General features: G+C 43.5%; 1 protein-coding gene across 2 annotated transcripts in view; it reads right to left on the bottom strand.

The window, feature by feature from the left end:
- Positions 1 to 16,800, bottom strand: part of PKD1 (polycystin 1, transient receptor potential channel interacting) — a 90,414-nt gene that overhangs the window by 19,193 nt on the left and 54,421 nt on the right. For both annotated transcript variants that reach the window (XM_069984028.1, XM_069984029.1), the window contains exons 6-18: positions 12,537 to 12,751; positions 12,335 to 12,450; positions 11,846 to 11,972; positions 10,520 to 10,776; positions 9,162 to 9,932; positions 7,555 to 7,686; positions 6,658 to 6,833; positions 6,441 to 6,574; positions 2,432 to 6,045; positions 1,874 to 2,023; positions 1,020 to 1,163; positions 295 to 574; positions 2 to 215 (exon numbers count right to left, since the gene is read on the bottom strand). In XM_069984028.1, coding sequence (XP_069840129.1) covers positions 2 to 215; positions 295 to 574; positions 1,020 to 1,163; positions 1,874 to 2,023; positions 2,432 to 6,045; positions 6,441 to 6,574; positions 6,658 to 6,833; positions 7,555 to 7,686; positions 9,162 to 9,932; positions 10,520 to 10,776; positions 11,846 to 11,972; positions 12,335 to 12,450; positions 12,537 to 12,751 — 6,330 coding nt within the window. The remainder of the gene's footprint in view (position 1; positions 216 to 294; positions 575 to 1,019; positions 1,164 to 1,873; positions 2,024 to 2,431; positions 6,046 to 6,440; positions 6,575 to 6,657; positions 6,834 to 7,554; positions 7,687 to 9,161; positions 9,933 to 10,519; positions 10,777 to 11,845; positions 11,973 to 12,334; positions 12,451 to 12,536; positions 12,752 to 16,800) is intronic.

Raw genomic sequence — 16,800 nt, 5'->3', positions numbered from 1 at the left:
CTGGTTTAAGGCCACTGCCATCGCCCCCTGCTGGTCTTGCACAAGTATAGAAATTTCCACTTTAAAGTCGGACTCTTTGTAACCAACGGGCAGGAAGGTGATGTGTTCCGACCGGCTTCCCTTGTATACCCAGAAGTCATCGCAGTGCCCACCGCGGCAACGCTTAGCCCTCAGGATGAAAACGAGAGACACTTCATCTTCTGTATCTCTCCACCCTAAAAAGATAAGCCAATGTTATGTCAGGCTTTGGTGCCGGTAAAGTGTGCGGCATAGTGGGGTATAGAAGATACTGACCTGTACAATCAAAGTGGACTGGGTCAGTCAGGGCATGTATGGTGCCATTAGGAAAGATTCTGCAGGTTCCCCCAGAGGGTGGAGTATTAGGGAGCAGATCTATAGAAGCGAACCCTTCTTCCTCCATGGTGGGATCAGTGACATGAAGGGTGAACTTGTACCCCTCTCCATCTTTCAACACCCCCTGCCTGAGGACGAGGTTCAGCTCCCGGTCTCCTGTGGTGGTGGTACTGGCATTGAGGACCAGGGTCTTGTTGCTTAAGCTCTGAGCTGTCCATCTCTGCAAGAAGAGACAAGTTAGTCACTAAGAAGGTAATATCCAACAGGACAGGAATGGTCATTTTTGATAGCGTAGAGGTAACAAACTGACACCAATGAGCACCATTAGTTGCTCCAGTAAGCACCCTACAAAAGTCATAATGAAAAATGTAAAATCAAGTGCCAGAAAGCAGCACTGCTGCAAATTGTGAAAAACAAACCCAAAGGAAGCAAAGCTCGTCTAGGGGCATTAGCTATCCCTAAGCCCCTATGTCCTGTAACAACAGTACATTACAGTGTAATAGATATAAGGGGATGTGTAGGGGGACTCTATTATTGAGATGGAAACTATTTGTGGATGGATGTGTAACAGATTCTACCCCCACCAAAGCTGGAGGCAGTATAGTACACACATCACATTAACAATCATTGTATAAGACTCCTGGAGAGCACAGCGTATATCTTACCCCCGTCCGTGCTTCATCCTGACAGTTAGTGCAGGATCCTTCTAGGTAAACATAGGAGCTAGCGCTCACTTCATACACCGACTGCGCCTTACAGGACACACACTTCAGGGAAACAATGGGAATGCTGCCCCTTTTAATCAATACCTGCAATGAAAGTAAACACATAAAAATATAAAATGGTATACTGTAACAGACATCCATCACTATAACCCAGGATTAATGATACAAGAATATAACTACTATAATACTGCTCCTGTATACAAGAATTTAACTACTATAATACTGCTCCTGTATACAAGAATATAACTACTATAATACTGCTCCTGTATACAAGAATATAACTACTATAATACTGCTCCTGTATACAAGAATATAACTAATATAATACTGCCCCTATATACAAGAATATAACTACTATAATACTGCCCCCTATATACAAGAATATAACTACAATAATACTGCTCCTAAATACAAGAATATAACTACTATAATACTGCTCCTATATACAGGAATATAACTACTATAATACTGCTCCCTATATACAGGAATATAACTACTATAATACTGCCCCTATATACAAGAATATAACTACTATAATACTGCTCCTATATACAAGAATATAACTACTATAATACTGCCCCTATATACAGGAATATAACTACTATAATACTGCTCCTATATACAAGAATATAACTACTATAATACTGCTCCTATATACAAGAATATCACTACTATAATACTGTCCCCTATATACAAGAATATAACTACTATAATACTGCCCCTATGCACAAGAATATAACAATACTACTGCTCCTTAGGAGAAACATTAACAACCAATCTCATTAGTCACTGACCGTCTGGTTGGTGGACTCAGAGTGTCTGCCGGGTTTACTGACAGTCAGAAAAAAGGTGTACTCCACATCTGGCTCCAGCTTTGACTTCTGTATGAGCATTTCCCCCAATTCTGAGGTGACATCTGAATTACATGTAGTACTTTCTAAATTCTAAAAACAAAGGGCACAAAATAAGAATAATAAATCACCTTGCATAGAATATGATAGGAACTATAGCATGGCTAACAACTCACTGGAAGCTGTGGAGATGTGAGGAGTAGAGATGAACGAACCCGAGTGTACTGCATTTGATTATCGGTGGCGAAAGAAGGTGGACAAAGTCCTAAGGCTGCCGGGAAAACATGGATACAGACTATGGTCATAGGCTGAATCCATGTTTTCCAGGAGTTCCTAGGGCTGCATCCAACTTCTTTAGCCACCGGTAATCCAATGCTTGAGGTTTGCTCATCTAGTGGGGAGGTGTGATTTGAGCCATACCAGGAAAGTCGAATTCTTAAAGACTAGAGAAGACACAAGAGCAGTGTTATACCTGATTGTAGATATACTATTCCCTCTTACCTTTGTCAGTGTTGTACACGACCATTTATACGAGAGGGGAGTCTGCTCTTCTTCCTCCAAGTTTGGGTCATAAGACTTTTTCCCATCCAATACTAAATCCCGACTACTTGACCACACTCTATAAGATCCTCCATCAATGATTGGCACCAATCTGCTTGGCAACATTGTGACATTGGCATAGCTGCTTCTAGACAATGGTGTGTCACCAAAGGAAACAGAAAACACAAAGCAATAGTCCCCGATCTCTAGAGCTAGCTTAGGTACTACCAGCTGAGGTCTGCTCATATCCACGTTCAGAAGGCGGACCTTGTCAGACTCGCTGTAATGTAGGCAGCTAGTTGCTTTGTATATCTCCCATAGGTGTTTGGTTTGGTAGCTGATGCATCCACGGAGATTGATCTCGGCCTCGATATAATTTTTCTGGGACCTTCTCATGATCACTTGGGTCGGCAGCTCCAGCTGCACCTCTGGTTCCTGACATTCAAGGATGCGAGTAGTCACGGTCATTTCAGAGACCCAAAAGCTGATGAGATTAAAGGCACTGACTTTTACCCTAAAGTCTCCTGGTGTCTGGTAGGTATGGTTAGGAGATGCCGAGTATGTGACTAAAGAAGGTGTATTATCTCCAAAGGACCACTCAAACCTAACATCCAGAGGACTCGGAAGCACTTCCGCCTTAAAGGTGACACTCCGGTTTACAAATGCGTTGACCGGAATCAAGTTGAGTCCGACAATCAGTTCTTGGACTTTTATAATCTTTGAGATGTTCTGACTCCCGAGAGCATTAGATGCACTGATGTGTATAGTGAGGCTTCCTGCACCCATTGGGGTATAAGTCACATTTCTACCAGCTAAGCTAATGGCAGAGTGACCCTGCAAATCAAACAGCCAAGTGTAGGCAACCAAAGAGCCATGGCTGACTTCTGCTCTAAAATTCTTCTCAATTCTGGCTGGTATGGCAACTTCACAACAATTGACAAGTTTCAGGTTCTGTATAGCTTCAAGAACAGATATCATGACTGTTTCTTTTTGTTCACTAACTTGGTTATGTGCCACCACAGTCACCGGATAGCCGCCAATTTTGGTAAACTCATGCGTATAACTACTGCTGTTAAGAACAATGGAGAAATCTCCGTTTATAGTCAGTTCATAAGTAACAGAGGAACCAGAAGAAATACTGATGTTAAAGGTGACTAACTCCCCTGGCTCTACCACCATCTTGCTCACTAGAAGTTTTAGACCATGTATTTTATCTTGCACAGTGACATTTTTGTAAGCAATTTCCCAGCTCACATCATTTGAGGCATTGAGACTGACTGTAAAGAATCCTGGTTCCTTGAAGTGAACAATGGCCACCTTTCCATCAATGGACCCATCAGGAATACTCCAAGCCCATGACACATTTGTACCATGCTGGATTCTGCTGGTGAGGTACAAAATAGTCCCTGTGGGCACGTAATCTCCCTTATGGTCCAAACTCATTATAGATAATCCCTCAACTGGCTCTTGAACAAAGATTGTGGTTGTTGAGTTGACAGCGCCTAAGGTGTTATTGGCCACAGCGAGAACCTCCCTTGCGCCGGGGCATTGAAAATTATACAATATGAAGGATTCATATGTGAACCAAACCACGCTTTCCTCCAGATACCATGTGTACATCACCCCAGACCCACTGTTTAAACTCATAGAAATGTTGACTGTTGTGTTAAGAGCAGCTGGATTGGGAGAGGCCAAGAGATGGATTTGGCCAATGCTTTCCACAAACACCACACTGATGTTCACGCTTGCATTTCCCAACATATTGACCGCTTTCAGAACAATGGTATACGTTTCTGGTTCTATACTCAAAAACTGATAAGTTTTGCCAGCACCACTCTGTATAATACTGTCATTTTTTAGGACAAACCAACTGTACGAGATATTGGTCCCATCTTTGATCGTGGCTTGTAGAGGTAGGCTCTTGTTGGTCGGGAAACAGCAATCGTTGACCAAGTCACCTGTCGTAATTTGAAGTCCTTCAATGGTCTGTAATACATATATAATAATACTATCTTGAAGAGAACCAAGTTCGTTCTCAGCCGTCACTATGACGTTAAATGTTCCGATAGATCGAAAAGTGTATGAAATGGTAGAATTACAAAAAATAGGGGAACAGCGATCACATAGTATCCATGAATAACGGACATCATCTCCTGACTGAAGAAAGGCTGAGAAGGTCACAGAACCATTCAAAGGCACCACTGTCCGGGTAGCGTTCATAGTTAGTCCATGTATTCGGGTCTTGACTGTGATGTTCATATGGGTTCTACTGCTACTTACACCATTGAAGCCATTTAGGATGATGGTAAAGCTCCCTGTGGTGTTATAAATATATGCAACAGACTGTCCTTCAGCTGTAATCCCATCTCCAAAATCCCAGTGATACTGAACTTTAGTCCCACTTCCTATAGCTGAAAATAAATATATTTGATCAAGTTCCAAAAATTGGGTCCCATTGTGTTCAATTTTGATGGTCTCGATGGGTTCTTGGACATCTACCAAAGCGGTTCCATTGTGGAAAGAGACATTGTTGAACACAGACACCGTGACTTGATACACACCAGGAACTTTATACAAAAAACGGACCTCAGTCCCACTGTTATATCGAGAGCCGTTTGCTCCAAAGTCCCATACGTATCGATACTTATAGGCAGGGAAGACGATGACTTGGAAATGACTCTCATTGCCTAAACTTACATACTGCTGAGCTGGCAATAAAGTAACATTGACTATTTCGGGCTCGATACAAACATTGGTATAATAATAGGCCTTGTTCACATGGCTGGAGAGTATAAGGGTAAGTGGAAATATTCCACTGGTTGAGAAGTCATATTCTACTGATGGGATCCCATAAATGATGATGCTTGAAGAGCTATTGCCTAAGGTCCAGTTAAAACTGTAGTGTTCATAGTCCCCTGTGACGTATGCCTTCAAGGTGACATTGGCATTTTCAAGGATGCAGGTAGACGGCTCTATTTTAAGGACCTGTAGGACATACACACGGACTAGAAGGAGCTCTGACAAGGAGTTGACTGCATTGCTAGCAGTTACACTAACTGTGTAATTCCCATCTTTGCAATATGTATAGTTTATCATAGGCTCATTACCCTCAAATAAATACCCATCCCCCATGTTGAACCTCCACGTGATATTGTCCCCGGTTTCCACAGAAGCATTGATAAAAGTCTGTAGGCCTCTCTCAGTCGGTTCATCCGAAGACACCACCAATCCAGTGATCTCCTCATAAACATGGATGGTCTCCATTGCCAAGAGCTGACTGATGTTGTTTACGGCAAGAACGCTGACATTGTAAGTCCCGATGCTGTCGTATGTGTGATTCATCACTGGCTCACTGGTATTGAAGTGGAAGGAGCCATCGCCTAGGTCCCAGCTGTAGAGGACACCGAATGCTGAGGGTTCAGAGATGACCTTAAAAATCACTGGTCTTCCACTGACAACGACTAGAGCATCTATAACAATGGATAAGTTGGTCAAGGATCCTTGGACCTGAAGCGGTATGGTATGCGACACGTTTTCGTACTTGTTGAAGACGGCCAACGTCAAATTATATTCACCTGGAAAAACAAAAATGTTGCAAAATTAATTATTGATTCTCAATAAAATGACTGGATAAAATAGGTTCTTTACGTATGAGTTTCAATGTCTAAAAGCTGCCCTTCTTATCTGTAGGTGGATTATGCTACGTTCTCAGCATATATATGTCAATATCATATGTAGAACGAAGAGAGTGTTCTTGACATATACCTCTGACATATACTGCCTTTGACCAAACTAAAATTCCTAGCATGCCCTGATAACCAGCATCAGAGGGTTTTTCATCAGGAAGATGAAGAGCCCCAGGATGCAAATTATTGTCTTAAAGGGTTACTCCACCTTCGAACAGGGTCATAACACAATAATATACAAATATTATATTATATATTACTATAGCAGATGGCAAATATCTCACCGGCTTCCTGGTAGATGTGGGTGACGTTATTCTCAACTAGCACCATATGAACAGACGGGTCAGGGACTGGGAATGATTGGTTATATGGAGGCTTGAAACTATAGTCTTGCTGCGTGCCATCCCCGAATGTCCACCTAGAAGAGACAACATGTTCATGTGACATCAGTTTTTGAGTCTTCCCCAAACACTAGGTATAGCTACATACAGGGAGACTCACCTGAAGGTGGCCTCAACTGCAGAGTCCAACAAGATGGTGGCAGAGAGCTCCTGCATTTCATGTTGGGTCACGATGCTTGGGACTCCATTGATCTGTAGATCTCGCATTGGGTTCATGTTCTCTACTGTGACGTTATAGGTTAGAGAGTCACTGCTGACGTGGTTGGAGGCGGTCAACTGTGGAGGACAACACATCCATACTGAAATGTGTTACGGAAAGGCAAGACGTTCCTATTGTCATAGATGATCCCTACTAGACGGCATACTGGACAAAGGACAGTACCTTGCAGGATGTGTATAAAACAATCCTGCACAGGATGACAATTGGCCATAGACCATTCGTTTCCTCCCTGCCATGAGAGCACCATCTACCTTACGTATCACTTGAGGCCACCATTTCATAAGACTAAGTCATAGGGCAATGAATCAAACTCAAGATGTAAAACAGACCTGAGCGGGTTCACTTTGAAACATTAAATGGTTGTGTATATTTATTGTTCCAGAAAGCTCCTGAATACAGAACTATTCCCACTGTTTTTCCTAATAACTTGGCACGCAGCTCGGTTCACATCTGCGCTGGAGTTTCGGTTACAGCTCCGTCACATCTGACTGAAACACTTGCACTATTTTTGCAAGTTATACAGTGGATCCCATGATGGAACCCAACAAAGCAGTATAATAAGTCAATGGGAATTCCGCTGGTATCCAGCATGTTAAGGATAAGGCGCTTGGTTTCCTGCTTCTATGACAACACAAAAAAACTGAAGTAACAACACAGGTGCGGAAAGGGCCTAAAGGCAGGCTGATGTATGTTCATGGAGTAATATGCTGGTCAGGATGTATATGGGATGCAGGTTTATTAGAACTGTAAGTTAAAAAAAAAAAAAAAACTCCATACCGTCAGCTTGTAGACAGCTGATGTCTGGTAGATGACGTTGAAAACGGTATAGTAGTAGGTAAGAGATGAGCGATCATCCACAGTCCACTTGAACACCACGTCGGATCCAGACTCCACAGAGGCTACATTGTTCTGTAAGAAAGGGAGACACTGATAGGTACATATACATGGCAAATCAACCTGTATCTGGGACATACTCTCCATCACAGAATGAACTGCCACAATTCAATATTAGTGGATTGTCAGACATTTCTGTGATGCTCCTCATGGGCGGGGCTAATGTCACATGACCATGGCAGGCAACTGCAGTCACAAAATGTTAGCCCACTAGGAACAATATATTACCATAGTAGTGACTGCTTGCTAAAGTCACATTTGTTGGCAAAACCTGATCATTTTGGGGGCTGGCTAGTATATAGGGGCTACTCAACTCTTCCCCTACAGATGATTTCAGGGAGAGAAGGATCAGTCATGTTGGACTTCAACTGAATGATCCTATTGTCCTCAAGAAGATAAGTCATTGTCACCCCTAGTCCTTTTCTCGATTTTCTCTATTCATTGCATATGAATACTCAGCTAAACCAAGTGTTCATGTTTATGGGATAAGGATCGGAAGAAGAAGCATATGGCTAACAGATCTGAACTCTTAAAGAGGAAAGCCACTCAAAATGTAATACACATAGATGGATCACATCACATCAATGGAATCTTTGTATTGATTGGGTTCCAATGCAATAAGTAAGGGAGAGCCATATATGCCATTCGGTAACACATTCACAAATCCGCAGGTGGAGGGTGCTTCATCTGCAGATATTGGCGCCATTATAACCGTACAGTTATGTGGATTGTAACATAAGGGCTGCACATGGTGAGACCGCTCTGGGAAACCGGATAGAAGGGGAGACAGGAAAACACTGCACAGGCGGCTTGGCTGACAGTCACCGGCTGCAGTTTCTGTAACATTCGCAATAATAAACTATGCTAAGCGTTTCAGCGATGGAGAATCCCCCTGAATGCAGTCATTTACAGGATTAGTGTATAGTCAACATTTCAAGTATTTGTGTCATCACTAATAAAAAACATGGGGGAGATTCATCAGGGCAAGAGATGAGTTCAGTTAGCTAGAGCAGCATCTATAAAAATGAGTTGTCCTTCATTTATTATATTAATTAGACAGGTTCTAGACATTGTTGTGTCTCACCTGACAAGGGGTGTGGCCAAGTTAAAGGGGTGTGTCTAAAGGGTGTGTTTTTTTTTTTTAAAGGTACCTTAACAATAAACTGGTAACATAGCCCCCCTGTCATCTATGCAGAATCCTGACAGTAAGCGTACAATTTCACTTCAGCGCCACCACAGGTAAAATTATGCATTACAGAGTGTCCATCAATGCTGGACAGCATAGGTCCTCCAGAGCGACACTCTTTGTAACTACTCTTCACTATATCCAACAGATGAGAAGTGAATAGAGGGCCACCTTTATTAACATGAATGAAGTAGGTAGATGAAAATGGGTTTGCTAAACTGCACAACCCCTTTAAGACATAGAGATTAACTTAAAATTTAAGACATAGAGATTTAATATAAAAATACACAATAAGGCAACCTACCACTCGGGTGTTGACCAGAACCCTCTCCTGGGGGTACGGGCTGATGCTCAGTCCTCTGATGGGTTCCTCCATTTTCACTTGAATTGTTCTGTTCTCTGAGCTTACTTCATTCTGCACTAATAACACAACTTCCACGACTCCTTTAAGGAGCCCCTGGAGATGGATCTCGGCATAGGAGATGTCATCTCCTACTCCACCACACTCTGTGTTGCGGAAAGAAATCACCGGAGGACACGTTTTGCCAAAGCTCCAGCTTTGGTTAGTACCAACCCAGTAGGCTGTAGCATTGGATCCGGTGAGGAGCTTGAGGACCAGAACAGTACTATTTACAGGGACATAGTAGACCCCCACTTGCGAGATTGGATATATCACTTCCAAGCCTGAAACTGGTGACACTACATTGAAGGTACAGGAATGAGTGGCATCAAACAACAGGTTGCTGAACCTTGCTATGGCGGTGTATCTGCCAGCATGCCTGAGACCACTGTTTGGCCGAGGGCTAAAAAGAGGAGAATTTACTACAGTGGTGCCAATGACTCTCATGGAGCAAGAGGCACCACCACCTTCTTTACTGGTCCAGTTTTCAGCACTGCTGTTGACTACCAGTCCTCCAAGAAGATCTCCAGGAATACAGTCCATCCAGGTCTGCTGGCGAATAACATGGTAGGATCTGGAAGAGTGGCAATGGAGAAACTTCTTCGATGGTGCATCATGCTGGACAACCATGAGGGAGCCTGGTAGCACTTCCACACTCTCATCCTCAAAAGATGCCTAAAAAGTCAATGAAGAGAAATATATGAAATCTTAAGTGCAAGATCAGGTTGTCACCACCCTTTCCCCATTATTTTAGTCCATTCATGCAATGGTGATGATAGAGGGCAGTAGAGGGCAAATCAGAAAGCCACTCGCAAGGTAAAGACTGTGTGAAAAAATGCTAAATCCAGGCACAGGAGAGTCAGGTACCATCATGGTGAAGGATAAGTGAAAAGTGTTAGATCGGATGGGATTTGACTTTTAGGACCCCATAAACTCCTAGAATGGAGACCCCTTCAAACCTCCCACCCCTACCCTCCATATCTAATATTTAGAGGGGAATCACACATCTGTATTAAGAAATCCCTCTGTTATCCCTCCTGGAAATGTATGAATAAACTAAGAAGTGGGTGTTACCATTCCTCTAGGTTCCCCTGTCCTACTGAGGCTATTACATCAGTTCTAGCAGTGTAGTGATGCGCCAACCAAGAAGGGGAATGGTAAACTTCAGCTGGTAAGGTATTCTTACATTACCAGAAGGAATAACAGAGCAACTATACAATACAGAGTGATAGGAAAAGAAGAACCAAGTCTTAGCACATTACCAAATACTGAGTGGCGTTTTCTGCAGGTATTACAAAGAGATATTCCTTCACTAGAATGAAGTTAGGATGGGTGCTATTGGACAGGGTGGGCAATGCGAGGACGGAGATGGTAGACTCGTTGGCAGGGAAGCAGCCACTCTCCACCGGCAGACTGCTGTTTGTGTAGTTAGAGGAGTCCAGATCCTCCTCACACTCGGGGAGACTCTCGTTGCTGGGCAGGGTGGTGGGAGGAGATGCTGTACTTTTAAGTGGACAATCTAGAAAAAGAAAACAGGATGAGAGGCTGGAAAACCAAGGAAAGCCAAGAGATGTCTCATAAGCATCAACAATACCAGCAAGATCTAACCGTCCTCCATACAACTACTCGAGATAGACGACTTGGGATAACATTTCCCTTACAAGGAATTGAAAGCTGATCCTGCTTCTTCTTAGCCCTTGTCTAGACACCACCTAGTCTATGGCATACACCGGGCATGATGTCAGATGTTATACAGCTATGTATAGTCACAACCCTACACAGAACCCTCTGTACAGAACTCACTTACTACGGCAGCTTACAGTATACAATCTCATCCACTATCTATCTATCTATCTATCTATCTATCTATCTATCTATCTATAACCTATCTATCTCCTATCTATCCATCCATCTCATATCCATGTATCTTACTATTTTTCTATTATTTATCTCATATATACCCTAATTCACTTGCAGTCCTATGTAAAACCACAGATAAAAAATCCTAATCATCTGACACATTCAGCTCTGTTTCATCTTCAGGCGCCCACCCCATCTTCCCATTTCTGATGAATGATGTGCCCCCCACGTCTCCCTAGTATTACAGTGCGGCCTCTGTGTTATGCCCACACCCTGGACTCTCCCGATCTGCTAATACTCGTCTCCACACCAAACAAAGCAGGGAGTTATTGTGGTGTTTTTGTGCCGTCTCCATGGTAACCGCATACTTGGGCCGATTTTTCAGAATTTCGAGTGACTTTTCACTTGGATGACGTTGTTTAGGTTTATTAAGAGCCAAAATGACTCCTCACTCATGGCGTGCAGGTGCTCTGCTATACAGGGATGATCTAGTGTCTTCTATTAGCCATCCAGATGTTACATGTACCCAGTGGTGTAACTTTAAGGGCTGGGCCCCAATGGCGGCCATGTAAGACATGGATGACTGGGGCAAATGTGGACGGTGCAGCTTCCCATTCTGACTAACACCTCTCCTCTACATTGTTAATACCTAACAGGGCATACAGACAGGGTGGTCTTCAATAGTCAGCTCCATACACAACACATCTCTAGCTGACATGGCCCCCTACCTTGCACTGTGCTTGGGGTATATACTTGGAACCTCATCTGGACGGACTCTTCCAGATCCTCAGTCACAAACTCTAGAGCTGACAAGGAGACTTTCTGTGCAAACCGGAACTGAGGAAAGACCAGCACCTGATAATGAAGAAACAGAGGATACAATAGTGAACAGAAAGAGGATACACATCCATACAATTGTCATATACAATTAGTCTACACAGAATCACTTTATATCACATTGTGTTACTCGTTGTAATATACTCATCCTGTATTTTACTCCAGAGCTGCACTCAATATTCTCCTGGTGGAGTCACTAAGTACATACATTACATTACTTATCCTGTACTGATCCTGAGTTACATCCTTTATTATACTCCAGAGCTGCAGTCACCCAGTATCCCCTGCTTGTTCACTATGGGCAAAGAGCTTACCGTGGTAATTGACATGGGGTGTCAGCAACAACACAGGCGCTATATGGCAATCTGGTGTTTACCTACCTCCACCCCCCCATCGGGAGAGGACACATTCTCCACTCTTGACAAGTTCTGTAGGGGCCAGTTTGTGTCAAAAACCGATGAACCCACCACAAAGTATTCGGCGTTGAGAGTAAGGGCTGGAAAAAAAAAGCAACACGAATATCAATAAAACATACCTGTAAATATGGCCAAAACTGTGGAAAAATGCAAAAAAGACACAGACCTTGTGGACTGTATTCACACACGTATATGTGCTTGGAGCTGCACAGGTCAGTGTTGCACACCCCATTTGGTCCCATTTTCACACAGCGATCTGCCTGGGATGGTTCGGGCTCCCCCGGGAGCCAGTTCTGGCAGCTCTCCAGGTCAAAACGCTTTCCCGCTGGCAGGGACTCTGCACTTCTGGTATCATTGAATCCTATCCATACCTCCTGACCCCTGGACAGCAGAGAAAGAGCGTTCATTTCATGAAGATAACAAAAATATGTTAGACATATGGTTACATGGCCATATGTCACCAACTCTGACAACTGATTTTCAGGACAACAGCCGTGAGATGAACAATACTTGTTGTCAGTGCTCCTCAGAGGCGTAACCATCATGATCCAAAGGCCCTAGAGCCGGAGACAGCCCAAAAGATCCCTCTGCCCCATAAGGAGAATGGAGATTAGTCATAGCATAGGGAAAGTCCTAGCTTCAAGTTATCCTTCTATTGCCCCTGTTCTCCTTCCCTAACATTCTTATGTAGACTTGGATTGGAGTTATAGTAGAGTAAGGGATATAGAATGTGTCCTAGTGTTGGGTAAGAGCTAGGTAAGGGCTAGGTAAGGCTAGGTAAGGGTTACTTTAGGAGTATAGAATGTGTGCTAGGGTGGGTTAAGGGCTAGGTAAGGGTTACTTTAGGGTAATAGAATGTGTGCTAGGGTTGGGTAAGGGCTAGGTAAGGGTTACTTTAGGGGAATAGAATGTGTGCTAGGGTTGGGTAAGGGCTAGGTAAGGGTTACTTTACGGTAGAGGTTAGGACTAGGGTTATAGAATGTTTGCTAGGGTTGGGTAAGGGCTAGATTAAATGTACAGCAGGCTAGGGGTTACTTAAAGGGGTAGTGCACCCAAAAAAAATTTCTTTCAAATCAACTGCTGCCATGAAGTGCCAGAGATTTGTAATTTACTTCTATTAAAAAATCTCAAGCCTTCCAGTACTTATCAGCTGCTGTGTGTCCAGCAGGAAGTGGTGTTTTCTTTCCTGTCTGACACAGTGCTCTCTGTTGCCTCCTCTGTCCATGTCAGGAACTGTCCAGAGAAGGAGCAAATCCCCATAGAAAACTTCTCCTGCTCTCCAGACTGGAAATAATACCACTTCCTGCTGGGCATACAGCAGCTGATAAGTACTGGAAGGCTTGAGATTTTTTAATAGAAGTAAATTACAAATCTCTGGCACTTCATGGCAGCAGTTGATTTGAAAGAAAAATTTTTTGGGTGCACTACCCCTTTAAGGTTTATAGAATGTGTGCTAGGGTTTGGTAAGGGCTGGGTAAGGATTACGTTAGGGTTAAACAATGTGTGCTAGGATTGGGTAAAGGCTAGGTTAGGGTTACTTTAGGGTAGAGGTTAGGACTAGGGTTATACAATGTGTGCTAGGATTGGGTAAAAGCTAAGGTAAGGTTACTGTAGAGAAAGGGATAAGGCTAAGGTTACGGTAATGGCTAGGTTAGGGTTACACTTGGGTAAGAGTTAGGGTTATAGAATGTGTGCTAGGGTAAGGGTAAGGACTAAATTAGGACTGCAGTAGGGTAAAGGATATGGCTTAAAGAGGATGTACCACCAGGTACATCCTCTTTAATATGACCCACGGATAGAACAGCACCATCACAGGGAAGCTGGTGCTGTGGCCCGTGTTTTGAACCGCAGCCCGGTTCCAGTGTACGGGGCCGTTTATCCACGGGTATCGGGCCTGGGCTGAAGCACTGGAGGCTAGTCAGCCTGCCCCCAGTGGGAGGGAATTCCCTCCCCTCTATGACGCGGCTCCTTTACAAATAAAGGGAACAGACCACGGAACCAGCTTCCCCGTGATGACGCCATTCTATATGTGGGTCATATTAAAGAGGATGTACCTGATGGTACATCCTCTTTAAGTTGTAGAATTTATGCTATGGTTGGGTAAGGGCTAACCTAGTGTCACAGTAGAGGAAGGGATAAGCCTAGGGGTAGACATACTCCAGAGAAAGAAATGTTAATAAAACAACTGGTGTCGGACTGGAAAGAATACATCACTTCCTGCAGGACATACAGCAGCTGAGAAGTTTACAAATCTGTATAACTCTATAATGTTTAAATTATTGTTATACAGATATGGCCAAACTGTGGTCAATGCTGATAATTGACCAAACACAGGAAGTCCCAGTCCTTTGAGCGCTCGCACGAGGAAAGACCCCTGTTCATTACGCATATATCAGATGAGGACAATAAATGCTGCATTTACACAGAACGATTATCGTGTGAATTCGCACGATAACAATCGAATTCGAACGATAATCGTACGTGTAAATGCTGCGAACGATCAAACGACGAACGACAAATCGTTCATTTTGATCTTACAACATGTTCTAAAATCGGCGTTCGTAAAAAATTCGCAAATCGTTCTGTGTAAACAGTCGTTCGCCGATTTAACCAATGTGTGAAATAAGCTTAAGCGATCGCAAAACGAATTTCCGTACGATATATCGTCTAAACGCTGGACGTATATTCCGTCTAAACGCTGGCCGTTATGAAAAAAAAAAAAACGTTACTCCGACATTGTTAATCGTACGATTGGGCCAATTATCATTTCGTGTAAACGCAGCATAACTTTTGCTAATTATATTGTCAGCTCTGTAGCTTACCAGGAGAGAATGCTCTTTGTTATGCAACAACTCAGTCAGTATAATGTCACTGTGTGGTTACAGAGGTTTTGGTGCTTTGTGACAGGAGAGCTGACCATACAATGCAAGCAACCCAAGCATTCTATGGGTTGTGTTTTTTTTGGGGGGTTCTTATATAGCATTCTCTGCTACTGAATGTGGATTAGTGAAGGGGGACACCATATGTATCAAGTTGAAAACTTAAAGACAACCCCTGTTGATTTCCTTTTTTAAAAAAAAAAATTGTGAAAGTGTCCCTTTAAGCTTTGGAGTAAATAATACAATTGGAAAGGAATAATCCAACCTGTATGGATACATCTTGGAAGGGTCTGTCTGCCCCCATACCCCATACAATTCACAGTAGATGTGCAATGACGGACTCTTTACCGACATTCATAACGTGAATTACCCTCATTTCCTATATGTAATGATCTACTGTATTACCCAGAAAGGAGACAGATGAAGAATTCAGCATGGTACAGATGATCAGGCTACACATGTGTTTCCTCTCCCAGCATCCTTAGTTGCCAAGGACAGACCGGTTGAAACAAGCTGCGTTTGGGGCCCCGGAGAAGAGACGAGGGGAAGGATTGCAAACAGCTGCTGTAGGGATATGTGCACACAGGAGTCAGTGCCAGGAGCTGGCTGGCTGGCTGCTAGGGAGGAAATTACACATTGATCTCCGTCCTGCCCCTGAGACACAGCAAATAATGGACAAAACGCCCCGGACATAAAGATTCATTCACGGACGGACCCCCCAGAGGCGATTATAAAGAAACATTACCCTGCTAGTAAGGCTTAGACCAGCTGAACCGTCCTAGCAATACCTGCTGGCAACTCGCAGCTAGGTCTTAGGTCTTCATGGCTTCTAACCTCGCAGCTTCTGCAGCCTCAGCTAAAGACTCCGACATGCATTCATATCAGTATTCACAGAATAGCTGTGCAAAGGAAATTTCTGCACCTACCATACAGGAATGAGGGAACGCAGGGATGGGGAACTTTCGTCCCTCCAGCTGTTGCAAAACTACAATTCCCATCATGCCTCAGGCATGATGGGAATTGTAGTTTTGCAACAGCTGGAGGGACGAAAGTTCCCTATCCATGGTTTAACGCAGGACAGGACAGGCCCTAAACAGAGGTTACTCCAAAATTCCCTTTAATGGGTTTCAAATGAAAAAAAAATTATATAGTATGGTGTCTCCCAAATATCTGAGACTTCCTCCTCTATACACAACCAGAGCAACATTCATAATTCAGCTAGTTGACCTTGACCATGATTGGTGGGGTCCAGTTGCTGGGTATCCCCCCAATTATGACAATGAGGGTCCCACAGCTGAATAGAGTGTTGCCCACCCTTCCATTCTCTCTCTCTATGGTCTATGGTCCAGCACTCACCTATCTGGAAGTTCTATAGCAAGTGAATATAGCGGCAGCTGAGCATGTGTACTGCCGCCATATTCACTTGGGAGACAAGGGACCCCCATTCTCACAATCAGTGAAGGTGTTAGCAGATAGACCCCCTCTGATGATATACTTATTCTATCTTAGGATAACCCCTTTAAGAGCATAGCGCCCTTTTACATGGCGGAC

Source organism: Dendropsophus ebraccatus, chromosome 9 (genome assembly GCF_027789765.1).
Source record: "Dendropsophus ebraccatus isolate aDenEbr1 chromosome 9, aDenEbr1.pat, whole genome shotgun sequence".
NCBI classification, from domain to species: domain Eukaryota; kingdom Metazoa; phylum Chordata; class Amphibia; order Anura; family Hylidae; genus Dendropsophus; species Dendropsophus ebraccatus.
Note: the sequence above shows the minus strand (reverse complement) of the source record. Positions and strands in the feature narration are given on the sequence as shown.